General features: G+C 45.3%; 1 protein-coding gene across 1 annotated transcript; it reads right to left on the minus strand.

The window, feature by feature from the left end:
* Nucleotides 1–9316: 9316 nt before the first annotated feature.
* Nucleotides 9317–9971, minus strand: LOC147961092 (uncharacterized). The gene is made up of 2 exons (XM_087533671.1): nucleotides 9717–9971; nucleotides 9317–9625 (listed from the first exon to the last, which is right to left on the minus strand). Exons 1-2 carry the CDS (start codon nucleotides 9969–9971, stop codon nucleotides 9317–9319), a joined length of 564 nt encoding a protein of 187 aa, XP_087389797.1.
* Between the last annotated feature and the right edge of the window lie 5735 nt (nucleotides 9972–15706).

The following is a 15706-nucleotide window of genomic DNA, read 5'->3' on the forward strand; positions in this document are numbered from 1 at the left end:
AGTCGCAGGGCTCGAGCTTGAGACATCAACTATGCGGGTGCACGATCTAACCAGTCCACTAGAAAGTGCTTTGCAATTCCATAAAGGTCGATATTTGGTTATAGTATAAATATAGACATTAAATGTTGAAAATAATACTTCTTCTTCAGACTGAACACACTAAATTAACATAAACAAAGTATTCAACATTGAGCTTGCAAACTACATAGACACAACACTAACACAAAACAGACACTTATAGACTAAACCGATAACACTAAACACTTAGAATCTCTCCTTAAAACTGAGCACTTTGTTTGTATGTTAATTTAGTGTGTTTAGTGTGAAGATGTATCATATTCAACGTTTAATGTCTATATTTAATCTCTTCTTCATACTAAACACTTCTAATTCAGCATTGCAACATGCAACATAGTAATCATCCTCTTCATTGTCAAATGAAATCATTGAAGGGGCCTAACGCCTTATCAATTCTAGTACACAAGCACCCCGCATGGCTGCTAGACTACATGGTAGGGCATGCAGTTGGGCTGTGCATGCTGGCCGGCATCATCAAGGCCACCCACGCTGGGCCTCGTATGCTTGCGCACACAACTCATGAATGACAGCTTCGGCTTGAGTTGTGATCATGGAGGCCTATAATACGACTACTTCCACAAGGTTCGTCCTTCTGCAACTCTTGAACTTGTGTGACTTGTGGCTCTCACACGGCTGATGCTAGTGCGTGTTGACTCTCTAGCACCGGTGTGTGCTGCTCACCAGATGGTACAACAATGTCGAGGGTGTCATTGTAGATGAATACCACATCATCATCGCTCCTGCTTGATGAAATGTCACTATCGGGAGAACTGACAGCCATAGCCTGGGCTTTGACACACTGTTGGTCGCCCCAACCCATCATTGCCTAGGCGGTAGGCCTCGCATGTGCTATGCTCACTTTCTTGCTCTCAATGTTCCGGGTGCTTATAGACAAAGGACTTTTATAGACAAAGGGGTGTGCTAGAACGGCATCGCGGGAAGGTTGTGCGGGATGGTCTGCCATGGTAGGCATTGTTGATACGTCCATTTTGCATCATGTTTTCTTACTGCTATTTATAATGTTTTATGCATAATAATGCTTTATGGAGTAACTCTAATGCCTTTTCTCTCATAATATGCAAGGTTCACACAAGGAGGGAGAATACCGGCAGCTAAAATTCTGGACCTGAAAAAGCTATGTTAGAGTTAGCTATTTTGCGCATCTCCAAATGAGTTGAAACTTCACAGAGATTTTTTATGGAATATATAAGAATTATTGGAGAAAATAACTACAGGTAGAACCCACCAGGTGGGCACAACCCACCTAGGTGCGCTAGGGCCCCCAAGCGTGCCCTGGTGAGTTGTGCCCTCCTCGGCCCACCTCTAATGCCCATCTTCTGGTACATAGGTCATTTTGACCTAGAAAAAATAGGGGGAGGACTTTTGGGATGAAGCATCGCCGTCTCGAGGAGGAACTTGGGTAGGAGCACTTTTGCCCTCCGGCGGAGCGATTTCGCCGGGGGAACTTCCCTTCCGGAGGGAGAAATCATCGTCATCATCATCACCAAAAACTCTCCCATCTTTCGGAGGGCAATCTCCATCAACATCTTCAACAGCACCATCTCCTATCAAGCCCTAGTTCATCTCTTGTGTTCAATCTTTATACCGGAACCTTAGATTGGTACTTGTGGGTGACTAGTAGTGTTGATTACTATTTGGTTTATTTGGTGAAAAATTATATGTTCAGATCCATTATGTTATTTAATATCCCTCTGATCTTGAGCATGATTATCATTTGTAAGTACTTACTTTTGTTCATGAGGTCACGGAAGAAATCTTGTTACAAGTAATCATGTGAACTTGATATGTGTTCGACATTTTGATGATATGCATGTTGCGATTCCCTTAGTGGTGTCATGTGAATGTCGACTACATCACACTTCACCTTATTAGGGCCTAAGGAAATGTGTTGTGGAGTAGTTATTAGATGATGAGTTGCGAGAGTGACAGAAGATTAAATCCTAATTGATGTGCTACTTCGTAAGGGACTGATTTGGATCCAAAAATTTAATGCTATGGTTAGATTTTATCTTAATACTTTTTCCATAGTTGCGGATGCTTGCGAGGGGGTTAATCATAAGTAAGAGGTTCGTTCAAGTAAGAATAGCACCTAAGCACCAGTCTACCCACATATCAAATCCTATATACCTACGAGATTCATCCCCACTAATCTATTTATCTTGACATGCAGCCTATCCACCTCATCACATGCCCCACACCCAGTGGCGGAGCTACGTGGTAAGCTGCAGGTGCCATGCCCCACCCCAGCTTTGGATGTGAAGGATTTTTTTGGAAAGGAAGATTAGGAAAAGTAGAGTCTTTGCCCCCGCCCCCCAAATACCCATATTTATGTTCGCCCCCCCCAAAGATGTTGCCTAGCTCCGCCAGTGCCCACACCTACCACCTCCTGCCACGTCGTCGACACTTAACATGCGGCGTTCCGTCACCAGCATACAAGGATTTTTTATCAAAAGACCACCTGCCCAACGCAATTGCTAAAAAAAGACCCCCTTCAGATGAAATTGACAAAAAAGACCCCCTTAGCCGTGGCGGCATGCGCGGCGGGCGACACGTGGCACCTGCCGCCACAGTGCTAGGCGGCAGCCCCTGCCACCACCGGGTCAGGCGGCAGGCTGGCCAGAACATGAATCCGCACCCGCGACATAACGGGGTTGGCGCGGTAGGCCTCGCCGCCTCAGGGGCAGGCGGCATTACTGTAGCTGATGGGCCAAGCCGCCTAAGGGGCTGGCGGCAGCCCTGTGCATGCTGCGCGCTGCCGATTCCCCCATTTGTCGTTATCGTCTGCATGCAAAAATTCACTACTAGAACATCTCCCGTTCTTTGCACTGGTCTCTTGTCTCTGCAAGTATGCTAACTAGGAGGCGTACTAATTGATGGGTCAGTGGTCAGTCTATGTGCATGTCGTGATTAACCCTTGAATTCTTTGATGGTCAATCGACAGCGCGAGTGCTGCAGCCGTCTTATGAGGTTAATTAGCACGTACTCCTCATAGCTAAACTGCATTGCATAGCGTGCACAGGGCTGCCGCCAGCCCCTCAGGCGGCGGGGCCCAGCAGCTACAGTGACGCCACCTGTCCCTGAGGCGGCGAGGCCCACCGCGCCAACCCCGTTACGTCGCGGGTGCGGATTCCTGTTCTGGCCAGCCTACCGCCTGACCCGGTGGCGGTAGGGGCTGCCGCCTCACACTGTGGCGGCAGGTGCCACATGTCGCTCGCCGCGCATGCCGTCACCATCGAGGGGGTCTTTTTGTCAGTTTCATTCGAAGGGGGTCCTTTTTAACAATTCTGTTGGGTAGGTGGTTTCTTTGGACAAAAAATCGCATACAAGTACACACCGATAGCTCAAAAAAAAGTCCAGACTGTACACCTGCCACTTAACATGCAGCGTTCTGTTACCAGAAGTACACACTGATCGATCAAAAAAAAAGTCCAGACTGTACACCTGCTCTCATTCTGTCTCCACTTTCCAACCATAAATCACGGATGCCTCTCTCCCTCGGAAATACTAAACACAAAACGATCGACCCTCTCTCTCCCTCAGAAATATTGACGCCAGTTATCTGATTCTCCCCTGTCTACAGGTGCGGCGGCTGGGAGCCAATTTGTGCATCATGGCGCTCCCCTGGTACGTCCGCTGGTGCTGCTGCTCTCCTCTGAGGCTCTCTGAAATTCTCAGGTGTGTTCTACGTTGCCTATTTGGTTTCGTATGTGCTCTGGTCCTCCCCTCCCTTTTCTGTCTCTGTTCCAGCTAAGCTAGCTACATCGTCGCTGGAGTGGTCGGTACCGTCCAGTTCCAGTAGAATCTGACCGGCTATCGATAAGTTTCCAATCTGAAGGTCGCTTTATTTTCATCCTGCAAGGAACGAATTGATGTGAGCGATGGGGTGGAGGTTTTTTTAAGCCTCGAAGGAACGCCCGATTTATATAGGAGGCCAATCGAGTCACTATGACATCGAATTTTTAATCTTTTTCCTTTTTATGCAAGAAGGAGCGCATTGATGTGACGCCCGACAGAGCCTAAGCCATGGCGTGGAAGTTTTTCTGTTGTCTTGGAAGGAACGCCAGTGTACAGGCATCCTTTCGTCCGAATTTAGAACTATGGTATTTCTAACAATATACAAGTTTGTAAATTGCTCCACTGAACAGGTTAGTATACAAAGTGCTCTTCCCACCAGGTTATTCTCAGCCATGGAGTGGAGGTTTTCCTTTTGTCCTGGAAGGAACGCTGAATGTACAGGAGCCCTTTCCCCTGAATTTAGATGGTATTTCTTACAGTACACAAGTTTGTAAATTGGTCCATTGAACAGGTTAGTATACATAATGCTCTTCCATTCAGTTTATTATGCAAGCGCTGAAACTTTAATCTAACATTTGATATGCTTTTGTAAAGTCTATGATAGATATAGAAAGTATCTGCATATCTTAAATATGTTAGGATTTTACCTGCAATTCACAAAGTGCATATAAATAGATTCCCATTAACCGATTCATGAAATGATTTGCTGACGTAGACAAATAAGTTATTTCATGCAGTACATCCTGCCCATATGTGTTTCTTATTCTCTGTTAAGTTTGACATAATTTTGTTAATTGCCCAAGGAGATATAGATTTTGCATTTGTATACCTTTTTTATTGCCTGCTACATCCTCCCCATTTGGAGAAGATATTTCTTTTAGCAAGGTCTCGAAGCAACACGCGGGGCATTATCTAGTTATGAAAGTAGCGAATACGAATCAATCCAACATGATGAAACTAACCAGATAAAATATCCGTGTACCCTCAAGAACGCTTTGCTTATTATAAAGACCGTTTTGGCATGTCCTTTGTCACAAAAAGATTGGGCTACCTTATTGCACTTTATTTACTGTTATCGTTACGTGCTTTTTACAAATTATCTTACTATCAAACTACTCGTTACCTACAATTTTAGTGCTTGCTGCTATTACAATCACTACAAAACTGCTATTGTTGCTGTTATTGTTACTATTGCGACTATTGCTACTGCTACCAAACTATTATATTACTGTGCTACTGATCACTCTGTTGTAGATATTTAGTTTTCTAGGTGTGGTTTAATTAACAACTCAGTTGCTAATAATTATGAATATTTTTTTGGCTCCCCTTGTGTTAAATCAATAAATTTGGGTTGAATACTCTATCCTCAAAAACTATTGCGATTCCCTATATTTGTGGGTTATCAGCAACTTCAGTTCCCAGGGCTTCGTAGGTGGAGGTCACAGAGGCGGAGCTGGAAAGCGTCGATGCGGAACTGGAGGCGGTGATGTTTCAGTTCTCGGGCTGATGGCCGAAGACGGGGACCGGACGCCGGCGATCATTTAGATTAGGTATTAATTATAGTCCAGAGCCCGCCTAGGACCATTTTGATGTACTCCGATATGTTGTAATGAAATGTGTCATGTTTATATGAAATCCGATATGTTTATATAAAATCAGGCCGTGTTTATATGAAATCCGCACTTGTTTACACGAATTTCGTCCGTTTGGTTTGAGTTGTTGTAAAAATGTATGCGGCTAGCGTTGGATGGTTGCCTCCCGTATCCGTGTCCGCGTCCGCGAACAGGTCCCTCCCCCCTGTCCGTGAATGAATGCGGGAGGTTTTTTGTGGATTGCCATTGGAGATGCCCTTAGTTCCTTAATTCTGCAATTCAACTTGTATGAGTCATGGCATTGCAAGCTGAACTGCATAACAAAGTTAGCGCCACAAAGGGAGCAAAAGAGAAGGAAAAACATGGAGTGCAACGGATTTAAACTGAACTCAAGTATTAATGTCGTCAACGCTATCCTAGTTGTCTAGCTAGAATCCAAATGGACATCGGCTTATCCACGTCCATGGTTCTTTCCCATTCCTCCAATTTGTTGCTTTCTTGCGGCATGGGAGTGATGGTATAGGAGGCAGTTGGATGAGGCATGTGACCCAGTGATCTGTGATTCAACCTGGATAGCACATGTTTACCAGATGGGAGAACTTATGACGGGTGGCTTAAGGGGGGTTCTGGTGGCAATGGTTATGCGTGGGGAGTATCCTACCCACCTACCCTCAGGGATAGCGTCAATGATGAAATCATTGCTCAGAGGGATGAATATAACTCCCTTCGTCCCATAATATAAGATCATTTTGCAACCTATTTTTATCTTGCAAAACAATCTTATATTACGGGACAAGGGGAGTATATCCCAAATATTTGGTAAGTAAGAATTAGGTTTCTGCTTCTTGTGTCACCATGCATCCTTTAGGACGTGACACTGAACTTTAGCTGCATTATTTAGATTAACCGATCAGTTACCAACTATTAATTCATAGATAGGAGCTTCACTTTGAGTAGGGCGTTTTGACGACCGAGCTCCATGAAAGCCAAAATTTTGAAAATTTCATAATTTAAACTTTTTAGTTTCCGAAAATTCTGAAAAATATACATTCAGAATTTTCGCTTCAGTGTCGATTTTAGTCGGAAAAAGATAAACACGCTGTGTTTGACGGTCCACGAGAAGCATCCGACCAAGCAGCTAGGACAGGAACGGCGAACATACACAAGCAGCACTGCCCAGCTTCTCCTAGACTCCAACAATGGGACGAGACCACATGTCACACGCGTGCAGTAACACAGGAAAGGAGCTTCTGCTATTTTGAAAAATGGGCAGCTTCTACACGTTCCTACAACCTACCTAACACATGGTGAAGCTGTCGAGTCAAACCCACTTAAAGTGGACTCCCCTCTAATGCTCGTGCAGCCCTCTGACCTGGACACACATCACGATGGCTTGCCACGGCTGATACAAACGGGTGGTCTGTACCTGTGCTCTGCCACCTACACCTTTTCAATAACGTGTTCATCTTGCGGACAGACACGACATGTGAGAAATAAAACTGAAGTTCAATTGCCCTTTGCTGATGCGCATCTACATGTCTCTATACCTCTCATGCCGACTCAACTTTTCTTATTGGATGGCACGAAATCCTCCAAATAAGATAACTACATATAAATATGCACGTTCAGCAAGAGATATATGTGTTGGTACCTGCTAGGTGCAATATGTTTGGCGGTGCATGTTGGAAGAACTAGAAGCAGCTAGCACTTCCTGCAAATGCAAGACAGAAGGTGTGAAAGGAAGGGAGACTTAATAGAGGATGCTGGATGGCAAGTGTTTCGATGTTCTTTTATGAGCACGGAAGGACAAGGTAGAGATAGATGCTTGTATTCTCTGAAGTGCTTCATGATTTAATATCGCCTTATTGCAACCAGAAACCACATAGATGCTTCTGACGTTTTGACGATTGTCCTTTGCACTGTGCTGTGATTATTCAATCACCTGTCTTTTTGTGTGTTTTGGTATTCTTTCCTTGGCAGGATGTATTGACTCTCGGGCTGTTCAAGTTTTATATTCGATTTCTCTTATAAACTGGACCAATCACTTTTCTAAATGAGATGTGGATTTCAACTATGTTCGTTGTTTGAAAAATATATGATCTTGCATTAGTCTAAACATAAACAATTACGAATTGTGCGCTGAGATTTTCAAGAAAGTATCGACTGATAATGGACGTTGTTACGCTCGGTATTCCCATACACTTGGGCATATATCAAGAAACTTTTTTTTGAATATTGTCATCACATTTAGAGTGGTTTTTGTCATATTTGGGAGTACCGAGAGTACTCCATGATCTCGGGAGTACCTAGTATGTTGTTGAACATTGTAAACTATTGCCATTGTTTTGACGCTACCATAACCTGATCCACTCAAAGGCTCGACCACCATGTTCTGCCTTGACTCGCCATGCCCCGGCTAATTACTGTTACCACTACATCCCAATCCAACCTAGCGAAAAGGATGTTGGATGCCTGCGATGTGGGAAACCTTAGGGCCTGCTCGTTAGCCCTCCACGGCCGTCAACTCCTCAACTCCATCGCCAGGATCCTATTGCCAGCTTCTTGCGAGCAAGCCGACAGCGAGTGAAGCGCTCGGTGACACAGCTTCTCTCTTGTATGAGGAGCCAGCCTGAAGCAAGTGAAATTACATCCCATTTGTGGCCCATCTTGTTGGAAAGTTGTAACAGGCTCATAGCCCAATTCGCTGGGAAAGTTGGATGGTCTATAGGCCTGCTGGTTTGTTGTTGTTATCGCGCTAGCATATCCGCCGTTGACTCGTTGAAATTTGTGGCACTAGCAGACTAGCAGTCAACATCACCTCACCAGCGGACGAGCACGGGAGGCCACTCAATGGAGCCACACAAGGGGGCACAAGGCGGAAGCACATGTGCCCACACAACAGAGCATGTCATGGCCGCTGGAGGATCTTGGAGCAGTAGCGGCCAGGAGCCTCGACTGGCACTGGATCTATGGAGGCGAACGGATCACGGGAGGTAAATTTCATGTTTTGACCCTTTCGCCGTATAAAATCAAGATCTGACCCCTGTTGGAATTTTTTTCAAGATTTGACCGTTTTGCTACCGCAGAAGACTATAGCGGTAGAGATATACAGGCTACCGCCGCCTGACCTGGCGATAGGTTCCCTGACATCGTCAGGTCGTTAACGGCTGTGGACACGTGGCAAAGGGACCTACCGTCGCGGGCTATGGCGGTAGGCTCTTGCAACCTACCGCTGGGATCTGTGGCGGTAGGGTGGCCAACCCTACCGTCAGAAATATTGCCGTTTTGGTTACAGGAAAAGTGCATTTGGGTGGCCAACCCTACCGCCATAGTCCCAGGCGGTAGGGTGGCCAACCCTACCGCCATAGTCCCAGGCGGTAGGGTGGCCAACCCTACCGTGAGAAATGTTGCCTTTTTGGTCATAGGAAAAGTGCAGTTGGGTGGCCAACCCTACCGCCATGACCCCTGGCGGTAGGGTGGCCAACCCTACCATAAGAAATGTTGCCTTTTTGGTCACAGGAAAAGTGTGGTTGGGTCGCCACCCTACCGCCGTAGGCCTTGGCGGTAGGGTTTCATAGGCTACCGCCGTGTGCGCTGGCGGTAGGGTGCGAAGCAGAGCAGAGTGTACTATGTTTTTCTTCGTAATCATTTGAAGACAAGTCAAGTCACAACAATAGCACAACAAAACATAGTTCATGAGATAGTTTCACCACAAATTTCACAAATCGACTACATAGTTCATGACAGGTTTCACAAATAAAGTACATAGTTCATCACATGTTTCTCGAACCGAAGACATAGTTCACGACTAGTGTTTTGAAACGAAGGACTTATTGGGTCACACGACGCCACTTTCCTTTCTTGTCGCGTACCTCATCCTCCTCTTGGGCTTCACGAGCCCTTGCAAGCTTTCTTGCTCTCTCCTCTTGACGAGCAATCTTCTCCTTGCGTGCCCTCTCCTCCTCACGCTTCTTTCGCTCCATCCTCTCCTTTTCACGACGCTCTTCCTCCAAACCTCTCTGAAATGCTTCTTCAAACAACCGCTGCCTCCTTAGACAATCTCGATATTGATCTTTCTTAACGTCTTCTGGCACATCTTGATCTATCCATGTGAAGTACTTACAAAGTGGAGGCGGCGACTACGTACAAATAAAGAACAAATGTGGTCATTTGTAAGATAGGTTCAAGTTGTAGCAACGGTTGAATACTCTTTGAACTAGAACAACTTACCGGCAGTACATCATAGGCGTGAGCTAGACGAGGACGATCGTAGGCATAGCTGGGACAAACAAAATATCTTCTTCCTTCCGTCCATGATTTCTTACGGTCGGTGGATACCTTAACTTTGCAAACATCTCCACACCAACATGATGGAGTTCTCATATCTTTGTCCTTCACCTTATCCAACTCGGCGTCTGTCCACTTGTCCGGCATGTCCTCGTGGTTAGCACACGGTGGCCTCATCACGGAACCGGAAGAAGCCATGCCTATAAAGACAAATTTGGTAGTTAGTAAAGTAAAATAACATGTATGTATGCAATAAAAACAAATAAACAAGACCAAATAACAAGTACCATTCACATTATTTCAACCATCTGGGTTAAGCAAGATGTCAATAGGTCTTCTTCTATCAACCCTTCTCGTCCTACGACCACGGCCACTGGTACCCGACCGCCCCCCCATGCCCTCTAAGAATGTCTCCTCGTCCACTACCGCCAATATTCGTCCGTCCTCCACGCGCACCACTCCTGCCTCCTCGTCACTACCACTCCTACCTCCTCGTGTGCCACCCGTACTGAAGGAAATATGCCCTAGAGGAAATAAGAATGTTATTATTTTATTTCCTTATATCATGATAAAAATGTTTATTATTCATGCTAGAATTGTATTATCCGGAAACATAATACTTGTGTGAATACATAGACAAACTAAACGTCACTAGTATGCCTCTACTTGACTAGCTCATTAATCAAAGATGGTTATGTTTCCTAACCATAGGCATGTGTTGTCATTTGATTAACGAGATCACATTATTAGGAGAATGATGTGATTGACATGACCCATTCCATTAGCTTAGCACCCGATCGTTTAGTATGTTGCTATTGCTTTCTTCATGACTTATACATGTTCCTATGACTATGAGATTATGCAACTCCCGTTTACCAGAGGAACACTTTGTGTGCTACCAAACGTCACAACATAACTGGGTGATTATAAAGGAGCTCTACAAGTGTCTCCAAAGGTAAATGTTGGGTTGGCATATTTCGAGATTAGGATTTGTCACTCCGATTATCGGAGAGGTATCTCTGGGCCCTCTCAGTAATGCACATCACATAAGCCTTGCAAGCATTGCAACTAATGAGTTAGTTGCGATATGGTGTATTACGAAACGAGTAAAGAGACTTGCCAGTAACGAGATTGAACTAGGTATTGAGATACCGATGATCGAATCTCGGGCAAGTAACATACTGATGACAAAGGGAACAACGTATGTTGTTATGCGGTCTGACCGATAAAGATCTTCGTAGAATATGTGGGAGCCAATATGAGAATCCAGGTTCCGCTATTGGTTTTTGACCGGAGACATGTCTCGGTCATGTCTACATTGTTCTCGAACCCGTAGGGTCCGCACGCTTAAGGTTTCGATGACAGTTATATTATGAGTTTATGAGTTTTGATGTACCGAAGTTAGTTCGGAGTCCCGGATGTGATCACGGACATGACGAGGAGTCTCGAAATGGTCGAGACATAAAGATTGATATATTGGACGGCTATATTAGGACACCGGAAGTGTTCCGGATGATTTGGGAGAAAACCGGAGTGCCGGAGGGTTACCGAAACCCCCCCGGGAGAAGTAATGGGCCTCATGGGCCCTAGTGGAGAGAGAGAGGGGCGGCCAGGGTGGGCCACGCGCCCCCTCCCCCTCTGGTCCAAATTGGACTAGGAGAGGGGGGCGGCGCTCCCCTTTCCTTCTCCCTCTCCCCCTTCCTTTCCCCCTCCTAGTAGGAGTAGGAAAGAGGGGAGTCCTACTCCTACTAGGAGGAGGACTCCTCCTCCTTGGCGCGCCCTAGGGCCGGCCGGCCTTCTCCTCTTGCTCCTTTATATACGAGGGCAGGGGGCACCCCTAGACACACAAGTTGATCCACGTGATCGTTTTCTTAGCCGTGTGCGGTGCCCCCTTCCACCATACTCCTCGATAATATTGTAGCGGTGCTTAGGCGAAGCCCTACGACGGTAGAACATCAACATCGTCACCACACCATCATGCTGACGGAACTCTTCCCCGACACTTTGCTGGATTGGAGTCCGGGGATCGTCATCGAGCAGAACGTGTGCTAAAACTCGGAGGTGCCGTAGTTTCGGTGCTTGATCGGTCGGGCCGTGAAGACGTACGACTACATCAACCGCGTTGTCATAACGCTTCCACTGTCGGTCTATGAGGGTACGTAGATCACACTCTCCCCTCTCGTTGCTATGCATCACCATGATCTTGCGTGTGCGTAGGAAATTTTTTGAAATTACTACGTTCCCCAACAGTGGCATCCGAGCCAGGTTTTATGTGTTAATGTTATATGCACGAGTAGAACACAAGTGAGTTGTGGGCGATATAAGTCATACTGCTTACCAGCATGTCATACTTTGGTTCGGCGGTATTGTTGGATGAAGCGGCCCGGACCGACATTACGCGTACGCTTACGCGAGACTGGTTCTACCGATGTGCTTTGCACACAGGTGGCTGGCGGGTGTCAGTTTCTCCAACTTTAGTTGAACTGAGTGTGGCTACGCCTGGTCCTTGCGAAGGTTAAAATTTCACCAACTTGACAAACTATCGTTGTGGTTTTGATGCGTAGATAAGATTGGTTCTTGCTTAAGCCCGTAGAAGCAACGTAAAACTTGCAACAACAAAGTAGAAGACGTCTAACTTGTTTTTGCAGGGCATGTTGTGATGTGATATGGTCAAGACATGATCCTAAAATTTTATTGTATGAGATGATCATGTTTTGTAACCGAGTTATCGGCAACTGGCAGGAGCCATATGGTTGTCGCTTTATTGTATGCAATGCAATTACGTTGTAATGCTTTACTTTATCACTAAGCGGTAGCGATAGTCGTGGAAGCATAAGATTGGCGAGATGACAACGATGCTACGATGATGATCAAGGTGTCGCGCCGGTGACAATGGTGATCATGACGGTGCTTCGAAGATGGAGATCACAAGCACAAGATGATGATGGCCATATCATATCACTTATATTGATTGCATGTGATGTTTATCTTTTATGCATCTTATCTTGCTTTGTTTGACGATAGCATTTTAAGATGATCTCTCACTAATTATCAAGAAGTGTTCTCCCTGAGTATGCACCATTGCGAAAGTTCTTCGTGCTGAGACACCACGTGATGATCGGGTGTGATAGGCTCTACGTTCAAATACAACGGGTGCAAAACAGTTGTACATGCAGAATACTCAGGTTATACTTGACGAGCCAAGTATATACAGATATGGCCTCGGAACACGGAGACCGACAGGTCGAGCGTGAATCATATAGTAGATATGATCAACATAGTGATGTTCACCAATGAAACTACTCCATCTCACGTGATGATCGGACATGGTTTAGTTGATTTGGATCACGTAATCACTTAGAGGATTAGAGGGATGTCTATCTAAGTGGGAGTTCTTTAGTAATATGATTAATTGAACTTAAATTTATCATGAACTTAGTACCTGATAGTATCTTGCTTGTTTATGTTTGATTGTAGATAGATGGCCCGTACTGTTGTTCCGTTGAATTTTAATGCGTTCCTTGAGAAAGCAAAGTTGAAAGATGATGCACTGGTAGAAAAAGGGCATGTTGTCCCGGTTCGTAAGGGCCTTTTGTCCCGGTTCCTGAACCGGGACTAAAGGGTCGGTACTAATGCCCTGTCCCTTTAGTCCCGGTTCAATCTAGAACTGGGATAGATGGGCCTCCACGTGGCCTGTGCGCGGAGCCCAGGCAGGAGGACGTTTGGTCCCGGTTGGTGGCACCAACCGGGACCAATAGGCATCCACGCGTCAGCCTTTCTGTGGCTGTGGTTTTTGTTTTTTTTGAAAGGGGGGTTGGGGGGTTTTGGGGGGTTAATTTAGGTGTTTCATATATTGTGTTAGCTAGCTATAACTAATAGAGAGAAGTGTCCTCTCTTATGTCCGTGCTTGGTCGACGCTACGTACTATACATACGTATAGAGAGGACTAGACACGCTAGCTAGCTAGTAAGAAAACGAAGGAAACAGAAGATCGTCATGAACATATATGCATACAGAGAGAAGTGATATCGACCACCTCTCCTTCTCCGAGAGATTGGTCGAACAACAAGTTCTCGTATATCTATCCGACACTACCGGCTACATATATACAATAATTATCTCTTACAAATATAATCATACGGACTCATGGTCCACATAGTATTCTCCGTCTTCAGCGATCACGTGGTCAAGAAAGAATGCCGCCAATTCCTCTTGAATTGCTCGCATGCGAGCTGGTGCTAGGAGTTCATCCCGCTTCTGAAACATCTAATTTGAAGAAGGGGGTCAATACATATATATATGAATGAATGAAACTCAACACAAATGATGGTAATAAAATAAAATTGTGAATGTTGTTATTTACGTACTTCATATTGTTCGTCAGTGTAGCCCCGCTCACAGGTCGTGTGGCGGATGGACTCGCAAACGTAGTATCCACTGAAATTATTCCCTTGTTCCTGCCACAACCACTTTACAAGAAATAGAGGTCAATCAAACTGATAAGCAAGAATGCCAAATGGTATTGATGAAACTAGCGCTTGAATCAATAGGAGATGCGCGGAACATGCTACTATAGTACTTACTTTCGGGTGTCTAAATTGCAGCTTCTTCGGGAGTCCTGGAGCTTTTTGGTGAATTTTTTCCAAACCCTGCCAGACAAAGAAAACAATTACTTGATATATCAGGAAATGAACAAAGTTGCTGATATGGTGGATAATGATCGATTTAACTTACTTCTCGAGCATTTGAGTCATGTCCGCATAGTCATGGGGATCTTTTCGTCTTGAGTCTAAGACGGTTACTAGTCCCTGCTCAAGATTAATCTCTAGGAGAATATAGTGGAAACTGCACATGCATGCATAACTCATCAATTACATTACTATAACCTTGACTAATATATAAGGGAAACCGAATACGCACAAGACAGTAACACTCACTTGAAGTTGTAAGGAAAGAGTATTATATATTTGTTTTCATTTATTACCAACGATCGTAGCAAGTTGGCCTCGGTATCTGCGGCATGAATTTTAACCTGAGTTGCATCTATGAGATATGTGTTAATGAACCCAATATCACCGACTTGTCTTTTCTTCAATTCGGCGATCTTCAATCTGCATAATATAGTGAGGATGATTATAAATACATGCAATGAAAGAGCTGAGCTATATAGAGAGACTTAATGACAGAAGTAGTACTACTTACAGACAGTAGCAGGAGACCGTTGTTTTATCGAGGGCCAATTGATTGAAAAACTGAAAGAACTCCTCGAATGGAACAGGCAACAGTTCAATTCCAATGAGGTCATGCTCCTTTTTAACTTTCACATACAAAGTACTCCTCCTCCCAGAGTCTCTGCAGATTTTCAAGTACCAATCATGCAATCTTCGCATCATCGTTGATAGAGATCTTTCATCTTTGACGAGAGGCTTCCCGTACTCGTATCTTTGTATCTGCACCTCCATGAAATCATAATGTACATCGTCGGGCAGGTAATCGCCAAGATTGCTATAACCGGGCACCATCCTCGGATCATTAGCGACGATGTCGCTAGGCACCTTGAGCGGGGGGCACGATTGCTTCGCTTGTTCGCCGAGCTGGGCAATTTGTTTCCCCGCTCGTCGTTCTTTCAGCCTTTGATCACTGACAGTACTTCCCGACCGCTCTGCTTCGGCAAATTCCTTTCCAATAATGCGCTCATAGTTTCCTTTCGGCGGAGACTTGGGTGGTTTTGTCAGGGCAGCCAGAGTGCACTTCGCTTTCACCGGATCTACCTTCTCCTCCGGAGGTGGATGTTTCTTTGCTTTCACCCCTTCAAAGTAGTTCCTCACTTCTTCTCGTGCGATCTCGGCGTTCTCCTCCGGGGTCCTCTCGTATGGTAAGTTCTCTGGAGTCTTCAGAGAAGGACCAAATCTGTATTTCCTCCCGCCTCTGGC

The sequence above is a fragment of the Triticum urartu genome, chromosome 7A (assembly GCF_056163025.1).
Source record: "Triticum urartu cultivar PI428250 chromosome 7A, HENAU_Tu73, whole genome shotgun sequence".
In the NCBI taxonomy this organism is placed as follows: domain Eukaryota; kingdom Viridiplantae; phylum Streptophyta; class Magnoliopsida; order Poales; family Poaceae; genus Triticum; species Triticum urartu.